Source organism: Canis lupus, chromosome 5 (genome assembly GCF_003254725.2).
Source record: "Canis lupus dingo isolate Sandy chromosome 5, ASM325472v2, whole genome shotgun sequence".
Lineage (NCBI taxonomy): Eukaryota > Metazoa > Chordata > Mammalia > Carnivora > Canidae > Canis > Canis lupus.
The window spans coordinates 70,340,074-70,358,636 of record NC_064247.1 but is presented as its reverse complement, the minus strand read 5'-3'; the positions used below and the strand labels follow the sequence as shown (position 1 = coordinate 70,358,636).

Genomic DNA, 18,563 nt, shown 5'->3' with positions numbered 1-18,563 from the left:
AAGGGTCAGATGGTATGGGCAGGTGTATCTTTGGAAAATACAGTAACCGCCAGCTGGCTTTTGAATGGACTCCCTCTCCTCAGAAGGCTGCTGAGCCACAATTAATTATTACCCAGGCACGTGGGGTCCTGGGGGGTCTCATCCTTACCCCTGGCAGTTACCTTTCCAGTTACTAGCTGCGCTCTCTGACAGCTCCCATTGCCCGTGGCAAGCCCAGTTTTCATCTTGTAAGGACCTTGTGTCCACCCCCAACTTATGTCCACCAGGAATCTTCAAACGTTCCCAGATTTGGATCTAGGGTTTTTGCCAATGCCGTCAAGTGACGATGTCATAGTGGGTTGTAGTGAGTCCTAAATGCAGTGACTGGTGTCCTTATAAAAAGAAGAGAGGACACAGAGAGACACAGAGAGACCATGTGACAATACAGGCACAGGTCGGAGAGATGCATCTACATGCCAAGGGACACAGGGCTGCTGGCAGCCACTGGGCACTGGGAGAGAGGAACCTCCAGGAGGAACTGACCCTGCTGACACTTTGATTGGGGACTTCTGGCCTCCTGAACTATTACAGAATCAATTTCAGTTGTTTCAAGCCACCCCATTAACGGAACTCTGTTGGAGCAGGTCATCCTGCCAGGGACAGTGTGGTCCCTTACATGTCAGTAGCCTGGCTGGCTGCTGGGCAGCTCGGTTCAGATCTGATACAGGGGTTCAGTCTGTGAACGATGTCTGCTGTGGACACTGGGCTGCATGGCTGAGGGAGGTGACACCCCGGGAGAGAGCTGGGCAGGACCACAGTGGCAGGGAGGGTTCAACAACAGATGAGTCACCAAAGTGTGTTGATTTGCTCCAGCCTTTTTAAAATTTTTTAAGTTTGAAAATCCAGATTGTCCTTCTCAGGTGTGTCCTACGTCTCCCAGTCTCCGTTGATTTTGTCAACACAGGCGCTGTTTATGGTGGCCACAGCTGTGACCTTTAGAACCAAGGGGAAAACCAGGCTGTTGTCTCCCTACTTGGGTCCATAAACTATCATTGCCCCAAAATATGGAGGATGTGGGGCAGGGACATGAAAGGCAGCCACTCGTAGGGGAAGGCTCGGTCCCTCCCTCTTCTGCTAGCAGGAAGACCCCTGGGAGGGTGAAGCTGTGCCCCACTTCATGGCTTTTAGGGATTCAGCCTCCACTGTGTACCCCTCCAAAGCAGTCGGGTTCCCCTCTTGGGGCCTTTGCACTTGCCTGAGAAGATCCTTCTCCAGATCCTCACTGAGCCAGCTCCTCCTCCTCCTCAGGTCACGCTCAGATGTCACCTTCTCTGAGCCACCTTTGTGACTGCCCTAAGTTTCCCTCTCACTTCCTCCATTATACCCATCTGCTTTGTCACAGCGCTCATTGCCATCTGGGATGACCTTGGTAAGCTGTTTCCTTGTTTATGGTCTGTCTTCCCCATTAGAATCTAGGAGCCACGGGGAGTTTTGGTCTGTCCCCAGCTCCTGTAACAGTGCCTGGCACATGGCAAGCGTCTGATTAGCACCTGAGCGACGGAAGGTCTGTGCCAAGAATGCACAACCATGGAGAGAGAATGTCTTGACCAGTCTTCCAGCCCTCAGCCTGGCTCCCTCAACCCACCCTCGCACAATGGGTTTTCCAAGCCAGAAATCATCCAGACCACTCTTCCATCCTAACACCTTCTGTAGCTCCCCAGTGCCCCCCAGCCAGTGTCCAAACACCTTAGCGAGACTCAGCAGGCCTGCGTGAGCCAAGCCCTGCCTTCCTTCGGGGCACGTACACCCTTCACTCCAGCAGAACTACACCCTGCCCAGAGCGTGTCATCCGCATCATCCACGCTGCTCTGCCGTCTGCCACCCGCCTTCTCCCCGGTCCTGTCCCTGCTCAGCTGACGGCCCTCGCCTTTCACTAGCCTCACTGCTTTCAGGAAGCCTTCCTGACCCTCTTCTCCCAAACCTGCATTCATTACTAATTCTCCCTCAACCCCCCTTGGCCTTATCATCTGTATTGTTAGAATCTACTTTTAAAGTAAAGTATGATTTGTACTCAGTAAAATTCACCCTTTTGTGTACATAGCTTTTTTTTTTTCTTTTGTGTACATAGCATATGAGTCTTGGCAAATTCATATAGTTGGGTCATCTCACTACAAGCAAAATGTAAAACAATTCCTTTGTGCTTTTTTGTAGTCCCTGGCAACCAGTGGACTCTTGTCTTTGTGATTTTACCTCTTCCAGAATATCACATCAGTGGAGTCTCACTGTGGTAGCGTTTTGATTCTGGGCTCTCTCACTTAGCATGATGCAGTTGAGGTTCACCCTTGGTGTCTTTCCTACCAGTTTACTTCTGCTGATCGATGAGTGCCACTTCGGTGAGGGCACGTTGGTTTACCCTTTCATGTGTTGAAAGGCATTGGGGTCTTTTCCTCTTTCAGTGATTATGAATAAAGCTGCATGCAGATTTGTGCATGGACACATGTTGCCATTTCTCGCAGGTCAATCCCTAGATGTGGGATTGCTGGGTCCTATAGTCAGTGCTGGGTCCTTATTTTTTTTTTTTTTAAGATTTTATTATTGATTGATGAGAGATGCACAGAGAGGCAGAGACACAGGCAGAGGGAGAAGCAGGCTCCCTGTGGGGAGTCCGATGTGGGACTCGATCCCAGGACCCTGGGATCACACCCTGAGCCCAAGGCAGATGCTCAACCACTGAACCACCCAGGTGCCCTCTGTGCACCTTTCTAAGGAACTGCCCATCTGTTTTCTGGCCAGCCTGCCCAGCAAGGATGCTGCACTGTTTTGCATTCCCAGCAGCTGCTCCACACCCTTTCCAGTACCGGGTATTGTCCGTTGTGTTTACTTTAGCCATTTTAACAGGTGTATAATCTATTTTTTTACCTGCTCAGCTGTGACCTCCTGATAGAGAATGAATCTGTCCTCTCCTCAACCACAGAGCCTAGAATAGAATTGTGACTGACCCATAGTAGGTACTTAGTAAATACTTGTGGGTTGAGGGAGTGCTCTATTGAATTGGTGTTTAAGGAGAATTTGTCTTGGATTCCATGGGGGGAGGGTGAGTCAATGTGTCCTCTCCCAAAGTGTCCACTTGCTGAACGCTGACAGCCTCGTTTTTCAGTTTTGTTTTCTAGTATAACTAAGATGTGCTCAGTAAAGAATATTTAGAAAACACTGAAAGCAGAACAAGTCAGAGACAACCTGTTAACATAGTGAGCAGCCTTTTAAAAATATTTTTTTTATTGAGGGATGCCTGGGTGGCTCAATGATTGAGCATCTGCCTTTGGCTCAGGGCATGATCCAGGGGTCCTGGGATTGAGTCCCTGCCGGGAGCCTGCTTCTCCCTCTGCCTATGTCTCTGCCACTCTTTTGGTGTCTCTCATGAATAAATAAATAAAATCTTTATAAATAAATATATAAAAATGTTTTTTATTGAGATACACATAAACTTGCACAGGTTGTAAGTGTAAGGCTCATTTTCATCAAGTGACCATCCCTTGTCACTGCAGGATCAAAAGGGAGAATGTCACAGCCCCTGAGGCCCCTTCCTTCTGTCCCCCTCCCAGGCAAAGAGAACCACTATTCTGACCTTAGGGGCATTTATCAGCTTTAACTAACCAGCTTGGTTTATAACAACTCTCTCTCTCTCTTTTTCTCATGCTCTTGGAAAGCTCTTATGCTTCCTTCAAGACCCAGTTTCTGATGTCACCTCCTCTGAGAAGTCTTCCCAGCCCCAGAAAGTATATTGGTTTATCCCTCTAATCTATCTCTTACCATTCTTTGGTAATAAATGCCTCTTTCTGCTGTCTCTCCCTTGAGTGTGGAATGGGCTGCCCTGTTTACCTAATACATGGTTAGTAGGTTGAATCATGACCTGCCAAGAAGATCTAGGGCCAAACCCCCTGTACCTGTGAATTTTGTTTTTAAAGATTTATTTATTTATTTGAGAAAGAGTGGGGCAAGGGCAGAGGGGGAGAGAGAGAGACAGAATCTGAAGCGGACTCTGCTGAGCCCAATGTGGGGCTCAATCTCATGACCCTGAGATCAAAACCTGAGCTGAAACCAAGAGCTGGATGCTTAACCACCTGAGCCAGCCAGGTGCCCCTGTACCTGTGAATGTGACCTGAATTGGAAATAGGGTCTTTGCAGATGTAATTAGGATCTCAGGATAAGATCATCTTAAATTCAGAACCCACCTTAATATCCAGTGACTGGTGTCCTCACCAGAGAGAGGAGAGAGAGATTTGAGACACAGACACAGGGAAGAAAGTCACTGAACACCGAGCAGAGGTGAGGGGATACAGCCCCAGGCCAAGGAAGGCAGGGGATGGACAGCAGCCGCCAGCACCTAAGACAGAGGCAGGCGCTGTGCTGTCCCTGAGCGCCTCCAGAGGGAACCACCCCTGCCAACACTTGGACTTTGGGCTCTGGGCCTCCAGAACCCTGGGAGAATAAATTTCTGTTGGTTTAAGCCATCTAGTCTACAGTAAGTACTTTGTAGCTCAGCCCCGGAACACTAATCTACAGGGTCTGGGGTCTCCCAAGGACTCAGTGTTTGTTGAATGAGCAAGAACCAGGTTGGGAGCTGTGGTGGGAACAAAAGGGAGCCAGCATCCTGGGGTGAGCTTTCTCTGGCTGCCTCGTGTGACAACTGCAAGACTCCCTGGGCTGCCCCCATGACATTGCCACCCCACCCAGCTGTTACCTTGTTTTGCTGCACCCCTTGTATGCCACCACCCCTCCCCATGGCTTCCTGCCTCCAGCCAGATGTGGATGCCCCTTCCCCGGGGAATTGCTGAGGCCAAATGGGCTCATGACCCAGTCCCCATCAATGACATGGAAGAGAAAGCGTGCTGTGGGCTTTTGGGAGAGTTTTCCTCTTTCTTGCTTTCCCCCCTTTTCCGTCTGGCTGCCAGGAGTGGCAGATATGGAAAGAATCTTCATCCGGTTGATGTACTTGAACTTCTGCTTGCGCGGTGCCCGCCTCCCAACCACTCCTGGGCTTGGGGGTGACGTGTGATTAAAGAGGGCCTTTCTCCCACTCCAGCCGTGGGCGGTAGGGACTTCTGTGCTCAGCAGCGCAGGTCTCAGGTCGGGAAACAGACGCCGACAAAGCCACTTCGCTGGGGACACAAGGTCGGGAAGTGGCAGAGCTGGGATTCCTACCTGGGCCCGTCGGTCTCCACGGCCTGCATTTTGAGCTGTTCCCCCACAGTGGCTCTTGCTTTTCAGCTGTCTCTCCTGATCTTTCAGGAGGCTGAGGGCCTGGGAAGGGCCAGCTGCAGCCAGTTCTAAAGCACAGCGGGGACGGTGTGTTGTGTGTTCACAACAAAGCAATGACTGCCCTGTCAGCTCTGGGGTCCCCCTTAAGCAGGATTGGTGCCCAGGACTTGCACATGCATTGGCTGACTCGCTCCTCCACGGCCACCGTCATAGTGATGAAGAAATGGCCCCACGGAGGGTGGCAGTTCTGTGCAGAGCCATGCAGACAGTGAGCGATGGGACAGGGCTTCCACCTTGCCCAGTCTCACTCCAGAGCACCCTCTGCCCCCCGCACCGTCCCTGGCTCTCCATCTATGATGTGTACCCACAGGGAGGGGCTTTGATGATCACTACTGCTGTCCTTCAGCCCAGCAGTGCCCGGCTCCTCGAAGCTACTCAGCAAGTGTTTGTTGAATGAATAAATGAGCCCCAAGCAATGAGGCTTGAGAAGCCCAAAGGAAAACCATGGGACCAGAGGCTCTTCCAAGCAGGCCTCAATGTAGACAGCAGACTCCTATAACTCAAGAGCAACAAAGCAAACAACCTGATTTAAAACTGGGCAAAGGACTAGAACAGACATTTCTCCATAGAAGACAAAAAACTGGGCAAAGGACTAGAACAGACATTTCTCCAAAGAAGACAAGGTATGTGAAGAGGCACCCCAAATCACCCATCACCAGGGAAATGCAAATCAAAGCCAAAACGAGATAGCCCTCTCTCACACCTGTTAGAGGAGCTAGTATTTTTTTTTCTTTTTTAGATTTTATTTATTTGTTCATGAGACACAACACACACAGAGGCAGAGACACAGGCAGTGGGAGAAGCAGGCTCGCTATGGTGAGCCCGCTGTGGGACTCGACCCGAGGACCCCAGGATCATGCCCTGAGCCTAAGGCAGATGCTCAACCACTGAGCCACTCAGCTCCTAGCATCCCTAAAAGAGCTAGTATTAAAAAAAAAAAAAAGGTAGGGGATCCCTGGGTGGCTCAGTGGTTCAGTGCCTGCCTTTGGCCCAGGGTGTGATCCTGGGGTCCTGGGATCCGGTCCCGCATTGGGCTCCCTGCAGGGAGCCTGCTTCTCCCTCTGCCTGTGTCTCTGCCCCTCTCTCTCTCTGTGTGTCTATCATGAATAAATAAATAAATAAATAAATAAATAAATAAATAAATAAATAAATAAGGTAATGGGTGTTGGCGAGGATGTGGAGAGAGGGAAACCCTTGTGCATTGTTGGTGGGAATGCAAACTGGTGTAACCACTGTGGAAAACATCAAGGAGGTTTCTCACCAAATGAAAACCAGAACCACTATGAGATCTAGCAATCCCACTTCTGATCTATCATCTATCTATATCTATCTATCTATCTATCTATCTATCTATCTATCTATCTATCTCCCTCCAAAACCTGAAGATGGGATCGTGAAGGAATACCTGCATTCCCATCCTCATAGCAGCATTACTCACCATAGTCAAGATGTAGAGACCATCTAAATGTCTACTGATAAATATACGGATAAAGAAAATGCTCTATGTACCTACAATGGTATTACTCAGCTTTTAAAAAGATGGAAATCCTACCGTTTGCAGCAATGTGGATGGACCTGGAGGACAGTACGTGAGTGAGGCGAGCTGGTCAGAGGAGGACAGCTGCTGCAGGACTCTTCTCTTGTGAGGCATCTAAAGGACTCAAGCTTCTAGATGCAAAGGATGGAATGATGGCTACCAGGAGGTGGGAGCATGGGGAATGGGGAGGTGTTCTAAAGTTTAGTTATAAAGTTCTTGTCACTCAAGATGAGTAAGTTCTAGAGCTCTGCTATGCAACATTTTATCTACAGTTGACTATACTCAATTACCAAAGAGAGAGTGGATATACCATGTTAAGCGTTCTTGCCACACTCACATACATAACATAAGGCAAAAAGCAACAACCACAAAGTAACACAAGGAAACATTTGGAGGTGATGGATATGTTTATTACCTTGATTGTGGTGATGGTAACAGGCATCTGCATCCGTCCAAACTTATCAACTAGTATACGTTAATTATGCACAGCTTTTTGTATAAAAATGATGGTTCAATAAACCTGAAAAACAAAATAGCAGAGGTTTCAGGCCCCGCCCCCCCTCCAAACCGCTAGGCCTGGCTTGACCCTGACAAGGTCTGGAAGCCAGCTCTGGGTGGTACTTCCTCTCCCAGAGGCCTGCCAGCCAGCAGCTGGGACTGGGCTTGTCCCCAGGGGACGTGCACTTCTCTGAACAATGTCGGGAAAGGAAACCAAACGCGAAGGCTCTCAGGGGTTTTCTGCTCATTTTTGGCCCTGGGGGTGGAGGGGGAGGCCAAAATACTCCTGGGGCAGGGGCAGGGACTTCACTGGGGGCTGAGAAGGGGCCCACCACATAACAGACTGAGAGGCTGTTACTTATTGACAGCCCTGTTGTCCTTAGCAGTTGTTACCCACTACCTTGAATTCTTTCAAGAACTTTCTAAGGTAGGATTTGTTTCTTTTGAACAGCTTTATTGAGATATGTCATATATACACAAGTCACCCCTCTATTTTTTTTTAAAGATTTTATTTAGTTATCTGACACAGAGAGAGAGCACAAGCAGGCGGAGCCACAGAGGGAGATGGAGAAGCAGACTCCCTGCTGAGCAGGGAGCTGGATGTGGCTGGATCCCAGTACCCTGGGACCACGACCCTAGCTGAAGGCAGAGGCTTCACTGACTGAGCCACCCAGGCACCCCGATTCACCCCTCTATAATGCATAGTTCAGTGACTTTTGGTATATTCATAGCACTGTCCAACCATCTTCACAATTTTAGAACTTTTTCCTTGCTCCAAAGGGAAACCCCGTACCCCTTCCCCTACCTGTGTACCCTCAGCAACCACTAATCTACTTTATGTTTCTAAAGATTTGCCTCTTCTGGACATTCCAAAAGGACAGAATGATGAGGAGGGAAACCAGGGGTTCAGAGAGGGTGACCGCCACAGCTAAGGAAGTGGTGGACTCGGGACTTGAACCCAGAACAGAACCTGTCACTTTGCCACCACACCACAGGGTCCTTCTTTCTGATGATGACATTCAAAACCGTCAGCTCTGATGCTTGAAGCAGGATGCCTGTTTTAGCTTGTCTCATTTAATCCTCGCCATTGGCCTGGGAGGCAGGTATGGGTTTTGCAGAGAGGGAAACAGAAACCCTGAACCCCGAGGGCCTAAGCGGCCGGTGCACCCTGGCAGCTAGCGAATGGAAGAGGGTTATGGGGGAAAGGACATGTATGTAATGAGCACTGGCGAGGAACACAGGATAAACAGTTGAGGCAATTGCTGATGAAAAGACAATTTTCTTTCAGGTTATTCCCCCTCTCCCCCTCCCCCCTCTTCTTCTTTCTTTTTATATGAAAAGGAAAAGAAAGTTCCCTCCACCCTTTGAGGTCACTTCCTGACCCATTTGTGAATCTGTGTGGAGTGGTTACAAATTCACTTCTCCCTGCCTGAATGCCTTCTGTTACAGCTTTGGATGGGCAGTGGGACTCTGAGTCCATGGGTGCTGGCACCACACAGACCTGGGTTCCAATCCTGCCTCCACTGTCTACTGACTTAACACCCGCGAGTCCTCCCTGTGATGGTTTTTTTCTTTCCTTTCCTTTCCTTTCCTTCCCTTCCCTTCCCTTTCCTTTCTTTTCTTTTTTCTTTTCTCTTCCTTTTCTTTTCCTTCCTTCCTTCCTTCCTTCCTTCCTTCCTTCCTTCCTTCCTTCCTTCCTTCCTTCCTTCCTTCTTTTGATAGGGTGGCTTCTCCCCTTACCTACTATGCTTTGGAAAAGAAATGTCATTTTGTATTTTAGTGCTCCCAGAAGGAGGAGGGGTAGGGAGGAGCTAATGTCCCAATTATTTTGAGCAAACAAGCTGAAGTTTAAGAAAAAGAGATGAGGAGCTCTAAAGATTCCCATTCATCGTACCAGATGAGGCAGAGAAGAAAAGCAATTAAAAATATGAAGAAGCCAACTGCCATGTACTGTGACCATCATTTCATGCCGATATTTTAACTGCCAAGATGCTGTAGGCTTACAATCATAGATTAACAGAGAGTTCTTCCATGCTTGACCCCAGGGACCAGAGAGAGCTCCAGCCAGAATTAGCATCTGTTTGGACAGAGGTTAGGAGCCAAGGCTTCCAGGAGTGGTCTCCAAAACTTCTGATTGCACACAGTCTCATTTTGTCAGCAAGAGATTCAACATGCTTCCCTATACGAGCAGATTTTGTAAGAGTAAATTGTCCACATACGCGGTTGTACCAAGGTATCGTGCACATCGTATAACATGTAGCAAATTAAAAGTGTTAAAAGGATTGATGGAAATAAATATAAGTTGGAGTACTTAAAAAAAAAAAAAGGCAAAGAAATTTAACCTAGAGTTAGCCATATTTCTTGGAAATTGGCCCCATGATTCCAAGTGGCTGACGTTATAAGAAGCCTTTCACAGATCTCTTTAGAAAACAGGGCAGCCAGTGGTCTGTGCGAAATAGTCACTGGTACACTCCTGAGATGGTGCAGGGAAAGAAATGAATCTATGGATTTCTGAAGTTGGTGAGGTGAATGCATCTGGTGGCTTCAGAAATAACATTTTCGGTAGGAGCAACATTCATAGGTTCAAAAAACGATGTAGCTCAAGCAATTTAGGAGCAAAACCGATGTGCTCTGACGGCTCTGTGGGTGACCCTAACACTGGCTTTAATCACGAAGACACCTGCATCAAAGGTGCACATGAAAAGTGTGAATTAGGGACGCGTGGGTGGCTCAGTGGTTGGGCGTCTGCCTTTGGCCCAAGGTGTGATCCTGGGGTCCCTGGGTAGGTCCCACATCAGGCTCCCTGCATGGAGCCTGCTCCTCTCTCTGCCTGTGTCTCTCATAAAGAGGCAGAGGATTAAATGAGACAAGCTAAAACAGGCATCCTGCTTCAACCATCGGAGCTGACAGTTTTGAATGTCGTCATCGGAAAGAAGAAGGACCCTGTGTTGTGGTGGCAAAGTGACAGGTTCTGTTCTGGGTTCAAGTCCCGAGTCCACCACTTCCTTAGCTGTGGCGGTCACCTTCTCTGAACCCCTGGTTTCCCTCCCCATCATTCTGTCCTTTGGGATGTCCAGAAGAGGCAAATCTTTAGAAACATAAAGTAGATTAGGACAAATAAATAAAATCTTAAAAGAAAAAAAATAAAAAAGAAAGGAAAACATTGTGTCGTGAAACACCAGAATGCAACAGGGCCATCAACTAAATACCACAGCGGGCATCTGACTATCACATCCGTACGCTTCTGGGTTTACAAAGTGAGTCATTTAAAAAAAAAAAAAAAAATCTCACTGGGAAACAGATCAAGTCCCAATTGTACCTTCCTTTCGGGGCCGGCGCTGTGTGGGTCCCGCCTGACAGATGGGGAAACTGAGGCTGAGCGTAGGTACGCGGCGTGCCCAAGGTCGCGAGCGGTGGCCTGAGCGCGGCGCGGCCTCAGTGGCCCTTCCCGTTCCGGCCCGAGAGCGGCCACCTCCAGGTGGTTCTCCGGCGCTCGCGGCCTGCACGGGGCGCAGCCGGGTGCAGGGGGCGCCCCGTAAGTGCTGCGCGCGGCGGCCCCCGGCGGGCGGGGCGGGGCGGGGCGGGCGGCCTCGGGGCGCGGGGGGCGGGCCGGGGCGCGGGGGGCGGCCCCGGGGTCACGTGGCGCGCGGCCGCGGCCGAAGCAGAAGTAGCAGCGCCCGCGGTGGAGGGCGCGCGCCGCAGGGAGTGCCCGGAGCCGGAGCCGGGGGCCGGGGGCCGGGGCCGGGGCCGGAGCCGGGGCGGCGGGGGCTCGGCCAGGTGAGCGCCCCGGGGGCGGGGGGGCATCGGCGCCCGGGCGCGGCGGGCGCGGGCGGGCGCGGGACTGGCCGTCGGGGCCCCCCCGCCCTCGGGGCCCGGGGCCGGCGGGGGAGGCGGGGGTCGGGGCCCGGGGCCGGTCGCCTCCCCACCGGGAGGGGCATGGGAACCCGGAGGGAGCGGCGCAGCGTGCGGTCGGAGGCTCGCGCTGGCCTTGGCGTTCAAGGCTCCTGCGCCCGCCGGGGCCCGCGCTCCCCGGCCGCGTCCGTGCTCGGGGCTCCGGGCTCGGGGCTCGGGGCTCGGGGCGGCCAGGCGGACCCCGGCACTGCCCCGTGTTACACAGGAGGCTGCGGGGTGGGCGGTGGAGCGGGTCGGCGGCGGCGCACCTTCACCCAGAAGACACTAGGAGGGTTGGGGGGATTCAGGATCCCCGCTCCGCCCTCCCCAGGTGGGGGCATAAATCATTATATGTGTTCGTCTGTGCGTGTTTTCTTGGTTCTGGTTTGGAATCCCAACCAGTCATCACCGCCATAGCAGCAGAATTGGGGGGAAAACCGTGTTGTCTAAACAGGGCTTGGCCCCTGGATGCTGGCGGAGTACGGGCTCTTTCCAGCACCCTGATCTTAAACCAGACTGAGAGTGTGGTGGGTTGGGGGGGGGGTGACGTGGCACAAGGACACAGGTGGCTTTGTGAATCAGCTTAATTTGAATTTCAATTCCAGCTGTGTGACCCTGGGTACGTTGAAGAACCTCTCTGAGCCCCAGTTCCTTACCCTGGATACTACTAGGGCTACTCAAACCTACATTCCAGGGCTGTTGAGAGTTGGGACCTATCTATGGAAAGGGTGCCCTGGCTAGTTCTTGACCCTCTTTAGCTAAGGGCCATGTGTGGGGCTTGGCCGTCATCCTTAGCTGTAGTTCTGCAGAGAGGGGCACATTTAGGGGCCCATGCCAGGCCCAGGCAGGTAGCCTGCTGCGAGGCTGTGTGTGCCTTGCATGTACCAGTTCAGGGACGCACTCACTGGGGGCTTCATGGATGCTGAAATTGCCCAATGCTGCTGCTGCTGCCACCGCCGCCTCCCCCAAATGGTCTCCCCACCCCACCTCCATCCTCCCCTCCTACATGACAGCCCCACTTTGAGTGTGTGATGCTTCCGTAGAAGAGGCAAAGGTGAGACCCCATGAATGGCCCTTTTGCTGGGTGGAGTCAGTGAGAAAGTGCCAGTAATGGGGCACCTGGGTGGCTCAGTGGTTGAGTGTCTGTGTACTTTTGGGTGCGGTCGTTAACCCCAGGGTCTGGGTCCTGGGATTGAGTCCCTGCAGGGAGCCTGCTTCTCCCTCTGCCTATGTTTCTGCCTCTCTGTGTGTGTCTCTCATGAATAAATAAAAATCTTAAAAAGAAAATTGCTGGTAAGAAAACTTCAGAACCCTTCTTAATTTAGAAAACAGTAAAAACACAGGAAAAAGCTCATCCATATGTTACCACTTAAATTAATAAAAAGTCAAGACCTCATCTCTCCCCTCCCCTCCTCTGAAAGTCACCACTTCCCCTAGACTTATACATGGGCAGCCTTTTAAAAAACCTAATTCTGTGATGCTTACTGGCTTGCCATTCTTCTTTCATCTATTTCATGAATCTAACTTGATCTGTAAAATTTCCTCATGCTACCAGATAGCTACTGAGCATGCTTTAGCACTCATGTCCCATGATTTCTTTAGGGGACCTCCCTCCCCGTTCTTTTCTGTTGCCAGTAATGCTTTTCTGTGTTCTTTTCTGTTGCCAGTAATGCTTCTGTGAACATCTTTGTGTTTCTTTCTGCACAGAGGTGATTGCTGATCAAAGCATATGCATGTTTCATGGTTTCACAGATGATCACAGTTTGCCCCCTAAGAAAATGGACTCTTTCACGTTCCTACCTGAAGTGGATGATATTGCCTGTTCCTCCAATAAAATCTGTAGCTGTGGGGTGGGTGTGAGACGCAGCTACGCCAACCTTCCTTTGAGCCGTTGGAGGAGCAGCTACCCCTCTCTGTGATGTGACTGCAGAATTGAACAGAGACTCGTTCTGTGGGATTTGATACGAACTGCTGTATGGGCCTAATGTGTGCCGAAGGCACCGAAAAGAAGTAAACTTCTCTGCTTCCTGGTTCTGGGTCCTTGAATCCCAGAAGTTTATTTCAAACAGAAGGACATGAAAAGTAGAAATGGCAACACCTCTTACTAAATCTCTGATACCATAAGTCCTTTTGCAAAGTTACCCAGGGAGGATGAGATGAGAAACAGGAACAAAAAAGGGATTTCAGGGCCGTTTCTTTCTGTCTTTCCTTCTCTTTCTTTTTTGTCTTTCTTTCCAGGAGTAAAATGAAAATTGCCTGTGATGGTAGTGCCTTCCCTTGGGGAGAAGGCCTTGGAGACCTCTTTGCCTATGTTTCATGCGTCAAGCTCTGGAAGCCTGAGTCAGGAGCTGGCTGGATTTTGTTAGTTGACTGCAAGGATCTTATGGCCCTGAGGACCTCTTTCCAGTCTTTGGCGAGAGGCAACAGGAGAGACCTAATGTTTCTTTTTTTCTTTTTATTTATTCATGAGAGACCGAGAGAGAGAGAGGCAGAGGCATAGGCACAGGCAGAGGGAGAAGCAGGCTCCATGCAGGGAGCCCGATGTGGGACTTGATCCTGGGTCTCCAGGATCAGGCCCTGGGCTGAAGGCGGCGCTAAACCTCTGAGCCACCTGGGCTGCCCCAGACCTGATGTTTCTAGTTGAGCCAATCCACTACTTCTGAGCTGGAAGTAACCAGAATCTGGGAAAGGTTAAGTCCAAGGCCTTCCCAGAGCCAGAATCAGAAAGGACAGAGGGTCCCACTGCCTCCGGACAGGCAGGTTTAGTGGGGGTGGAGGTGTTGTGACAAGGTTCCCTATTGGTGCCCTGCTGCATGTCAGCCTGCAGACCTGGGAGGAAGCTCTAGAGGCACATGGCTGGGGTGGGGGTGGGGGGTAGGGGGTGGTCAGCATGGTGAAAAGGGCTGTGGAGCTGGGGCCAGGTGCAGATCCCACTTCTGCCACTTTCCAGCTGTGTGACCTTAGACAGGTCCTTTAACCTCTCTCAAGAGGGATGGAAATGCCGAATTAGTTACTTTCTGGCCAGCTTCTGTTGCAGGATTCTTTTTTTTTTTTTTAAGATTTATTTATTTATTCATGAGAAATATATATAGAGAGAGAGGTAGAGACACAGGCAGAGGGAGAAGCAGGCTCCTTGCAGGGAGCCCGATACAGGACTGGATCCCGGATCCCAGGATCACGACCTAAGTCAAAGGCAGGCGCCCAACTGCTGAGCCACCCAGGTGTCCCCTGCCACAGGATTCTGAGTTCAGAAGGCAGGTGTTGACAGAGTTGGGATTCAGACCAGGGTTCTGAATCCTGGTGCTGCCATGTTTGTGTGTGACCTTGATCGTGTAACTTCCCCTCTCAGGACCTGGGTTTTCACCTCTGGCAGTTCACACTGAGATAAAGGAGATGAACCAGGTACAGCAGGTGCTGGCACTTGGGGAAAGCCAGTAAACAGCTCACTGGTCTGGGATTGGCCACAGGCACCTGGCTCAGCCCGTAGTCCTGGATTACAGGGTGATGAGGCAGGAGGCTCCTCTCAGCCTGTGGCACACTACCAGTCCTGCTGCTGGGCCTTTGCTTAGGCCTGTTCCTCTGATCAGAACCTCGTTCCCTCCTGCTTCACCTTTTAAAAAGATCGGGTTCAGATGCCCTCTTCCAGAAGCTTTGTCTGACCTCTTCGGGTAGGAGTTGAGCACACAGGTCTGGTTCCAGGTGGGTAGAGAGCAGGTGTAATTCATGGTTTTATCTCCAGCTGCGAGATACCTATGGAGGTGCCTTTGGTGATGGGCATGAGTGGGGGTGGGGTGGGGGCAAAGGGTAAGGCTGGGGCCTCTCCCCACTCCCTCTCATTTGCATATCAGTCCCCAGCTCCCCTGCTGGCACAGAGGAGGCACCTGCATGTCGAACAACTGGCTGATGACTATCCTGTGAGGCCCCTCTAAGAGTTGGGGGCCTGTCCATGCACTAGCTTTCCAACCTTACAGTGCCCTGGGAGGCTGGTGGTATCCCCATTTTGCAGATGAGGGAACTGAGGCCCTGATTTTGAGTGGCCTGACAGGAGGCTGTTGGAAAGTGGATGCAGAGTGAGGGCCTGCATGGCCCTGGCTGGACACCTTCCTCTCTATGGAGCAACAGCGTGGGCTCCTGATCCTGTGGGATTTGGAGGGCGGGGAGGAGATAAGATGCACAGGACAATGGATGGTAGTAGCAGCTGTAGCTAAATCTGAGGAGTACTGACCTGACCTTGCATTTTTTTTTTTGTAAGATTTTATTTATTTATTTGAGAGAGAGAGAGCGCACAAGTGGGCAGAGGGAGAAGCAGACTCCTGCTGAGCAGGGAGCCTGACTCAGCTCCATCCCAGGACCCTGAGGTCATGACCTGAGCCAAAGGCAGACATTGAACCTACTGAGCCCCCCAGGCACCCCACATCATTGTTTTAAGAGCCTCAAGATACACTATTTGGTTTAATCCTTCCAAGAGCCTTGGAGGTTTCTATAATCTGTCTTCCCCTTTACAAGTGTGGAAATATGGCTCAGGAGTGGAGGACGGTCTACAGAGTCTCCCATTGGACTCCCCTCTGCAGAGTAAGGGCTCGGGCTATGGCTGAAGCAGGCTGGTCAGAGAGGTTGACATGATGTCATTCTGTTCGAAAAGTGTCTTTTAGCTACTGCTCTGTGCTGGTCTGTTGGGGGCTGGGGTGGAATCAGGAGACCAGGTAGATGATTAGAATTGTCCAGGTGTGAGATCCTGGGAGGAGCCAGCCACCTGGGAAGAGGTGTTGCATTTGCTGATGGATTGGATGTAGATGTGAGGACAGCCAGACAAGGAAGCCTCGAGAATTTGGGGCCTGGAACGTCTCTGTGTGTGGGCATCTGTGATGTTCCAGAACACCTGCTGCACACTGAGTGGGATGCCAGGTACCCTGCTGGTGGCATTGTGCTTTTAGGATCCCTTACCATCCCAACAGGCCCATTTGCTTTTTTTTAATAAAGATTTTATTTATTCGTGAGAGACACACAGAGAGGGGCAGAGACACAGGCAGAGGGAGAAGCAGGCTCCCTGCAGGGAGCCCGATGTGGGACTGGATGGCTCCCAGGACCCCGGGATCACACCTTGAGCTGAAGGGAGACACTCAACCACTGAGCCACCCAGGTGCCCCTAAGAAGCATCTAGAAGAGATGGGACTGAAGCTTCTGGAGGTTCTCCAGCCTGCCCAGGGCCACACACCAGACTTGAACTTGAGGATTCTGGGCCCTGATATTTTCTGTCCTTTTGGCTCCATTTCAGCACAGAGATCTCCCCAGACACATTCTGAAGTGGCTTAATAGGACTTTTTTTTGTTCCCAACTTGGGGAGTAAGGGGATGCTGAGGAAAATCTAGGCAGGATAGAAAAGGATGTTGGGGGTGGGGAGTAGGGCCAATGGGCTGCTTTGGCTATTCAAATATTCTGCTGCATGGGAGTGTGTGGGGAGGGTAGAGGTCACTGCCAGACCAGGGTGATTTGGTTATTCAAAGCCAGGATAACAGTTCAGTCACTGAGGTCAGGTCAGTCACTTGCTCCTCCCATACCTCCACTTCTACTTAAACCTCTGGGTGTCCTGCCTGGGTTGTCCGAGTGGTCACGGGTTCCCCCGCCACAAGAACCATTCTTCCACAATTCCTCCTGATGGGCATGAGACAGGGTTTTAGCTGTTAGCTGATCCCCCCCCACTAGTTAACAAAAACCAATTCACTTCTTTATTCTGCCCCTGCAGCGTCCTCTTCCCTCACTGCTCCCCCCATTCTGCCAACAATGACTGCCCTGGCCCACGTGGACAGCCTTCCGGAATACGAGAAGAGTCAGATCAAGAGAGCCCTGGAGCTGGGCACGGTGATGACGGTGTTCAGCTTCCGCAAGTCCACCCCAGAGCGGAGGACTGTCCAGGTGATCATGGAGACACGCCAGGTGGCCTGGAGCAAGACAGCCGACAAGATCGAGGGCTTCTGTGAGTACCCTTGAGCCCTGGCGCGGGCACCTGTCCCCTTCCTGCCTTCACTTATCGCGCTTGATCCCTTCCCTTCTTCTGGAAATGCAAGTGTGGCCATTCTGTCTGGGTCTCTGATGGGGTTTAGAGTAGGTGGGGGAAGTCCAGCCAGCAGCATCCTGGTGATGTAACGGAGACCTGCGTGGGCCAACTTGGAAGTGACGTTTAGGCGGCTCACCTGGGCCAGCAGGGGTGCGTGTGCTCCCTGCCTGTTGGCATCGGGAACCCTTTAGTCTGCCCCCTTAACAGCTTAGTGACGGAGCTGCAGAAACTCCTGGCTTGGTAGCCAAATGCCTGTTTTGTCTTACCATGAACCACAGAATGAGAGGCCTTTACTTTTGTTCCATGTGGACCGAGCACATCACTGAGGATTCTGTAGCTTTTAAATGAAGCTCTGGTCCTGGGGGTGGCGTCTTCTTTCCCCACCCGCCTTAGATTGGGCAATTGGTTCAGTTCCTAAAGTTTCTAAGACTGTTTTTCACAGAGTAAGGAGGCTTAAGCAATTTTCACTTGCAGAGACTTGCTTTAATTTGCTTTTTAAAAATGGACCCTTTTTTTTTTTTTAAAGCCAATTTGATTGAAAAATTGAAATATACACATGGAAAGAAACCAAACAATTCATTGATAAATGTCTCTCCTCCCCAGCCCCACCCTGGGCCCTGCGGCCAACTCATTACCTAGTTCTTCTGTCTTCAGAGTATTCTGTGCTTGTGTGACACGCAGGTCCTGTTTTTTGCACGAATGAGTCCCTACTCCTTACACATCTGCACCTTGATTTCTTATTTTAGTGATTATTTGGAGACGGTTCTGATCCACACTTGGGTCTTCCTGATTCTTTCACAGCCACGTATTTTCCGGCTGTCCTTAAGGGTCTGATCCCTGGAGAGGGATGTTTGGGTTCTTTACGGTCTTTTGCTATTAGCTACAGCAACTATACTTGCATTCTTCCCTTTTTTATTTTTATTTTTTGATAACAGCCCTATTGAGATAGAATTCACATACTATACAATTCACCCACTGAAAATGGACAATTCAGTGGTTTTTAGTGTATTCACAGTGCAACCAGCTACCACCTCAATTTTAGAACTGTTTCATCCCCTCAAAAATAAACCCTATCCCTGATAGCCCTTGCCCTCCTCCCCTGCCCTAAGCAACCATGAGTCTTCTGTCTCCATTGATTGTCCTGTTCTGGACATTTCCTATAAATGGAATTCTGTAATATGAGGCCTTTTGTGTCTGGCTTCATTCACTTAGTGTGATGTTGCCAAGGTTCATCAACATTGTAGAGTATGTCAGTACATTGTTCCTTTGTTTGGTTGAATAATA

At 50.7% G+C, this 18,563-nt stretch overlaps 1 protein-coding gene across 8 annotated transcripts in view; it reads left to right on the top strand.

The window, feature by feature from the left end:
* PLCG2 (phospholipase C gamma 2) overlaps window positions 1–18,563 on the top strand; it is a 174,059-nt gene that overhangs the window by 15,770 nt on the left and 139,726 nt on the right. For 7 of the 8 annotated variants that reach the window (XM_025426966.3, XM_025426964.3, XM_025426967.3 and 4 more), the window contains one exon: window positions 16,968–17,198. In XM_025426966.3, the coding sequence (XP_025282751.1) occupies window positions 17,006–17,198 (193 nt within the window). In that variant the 5' untranslated portion in view covers window positions 16,968–17,005. Of the gene's footprint in view, window positions 1–11,012; window positions 11,111–16,967; window positions 17,199–18,563 lie in introns of those variants that run through there. The other variant, XM_025426968.3, reaches the window with a different exon arrangement.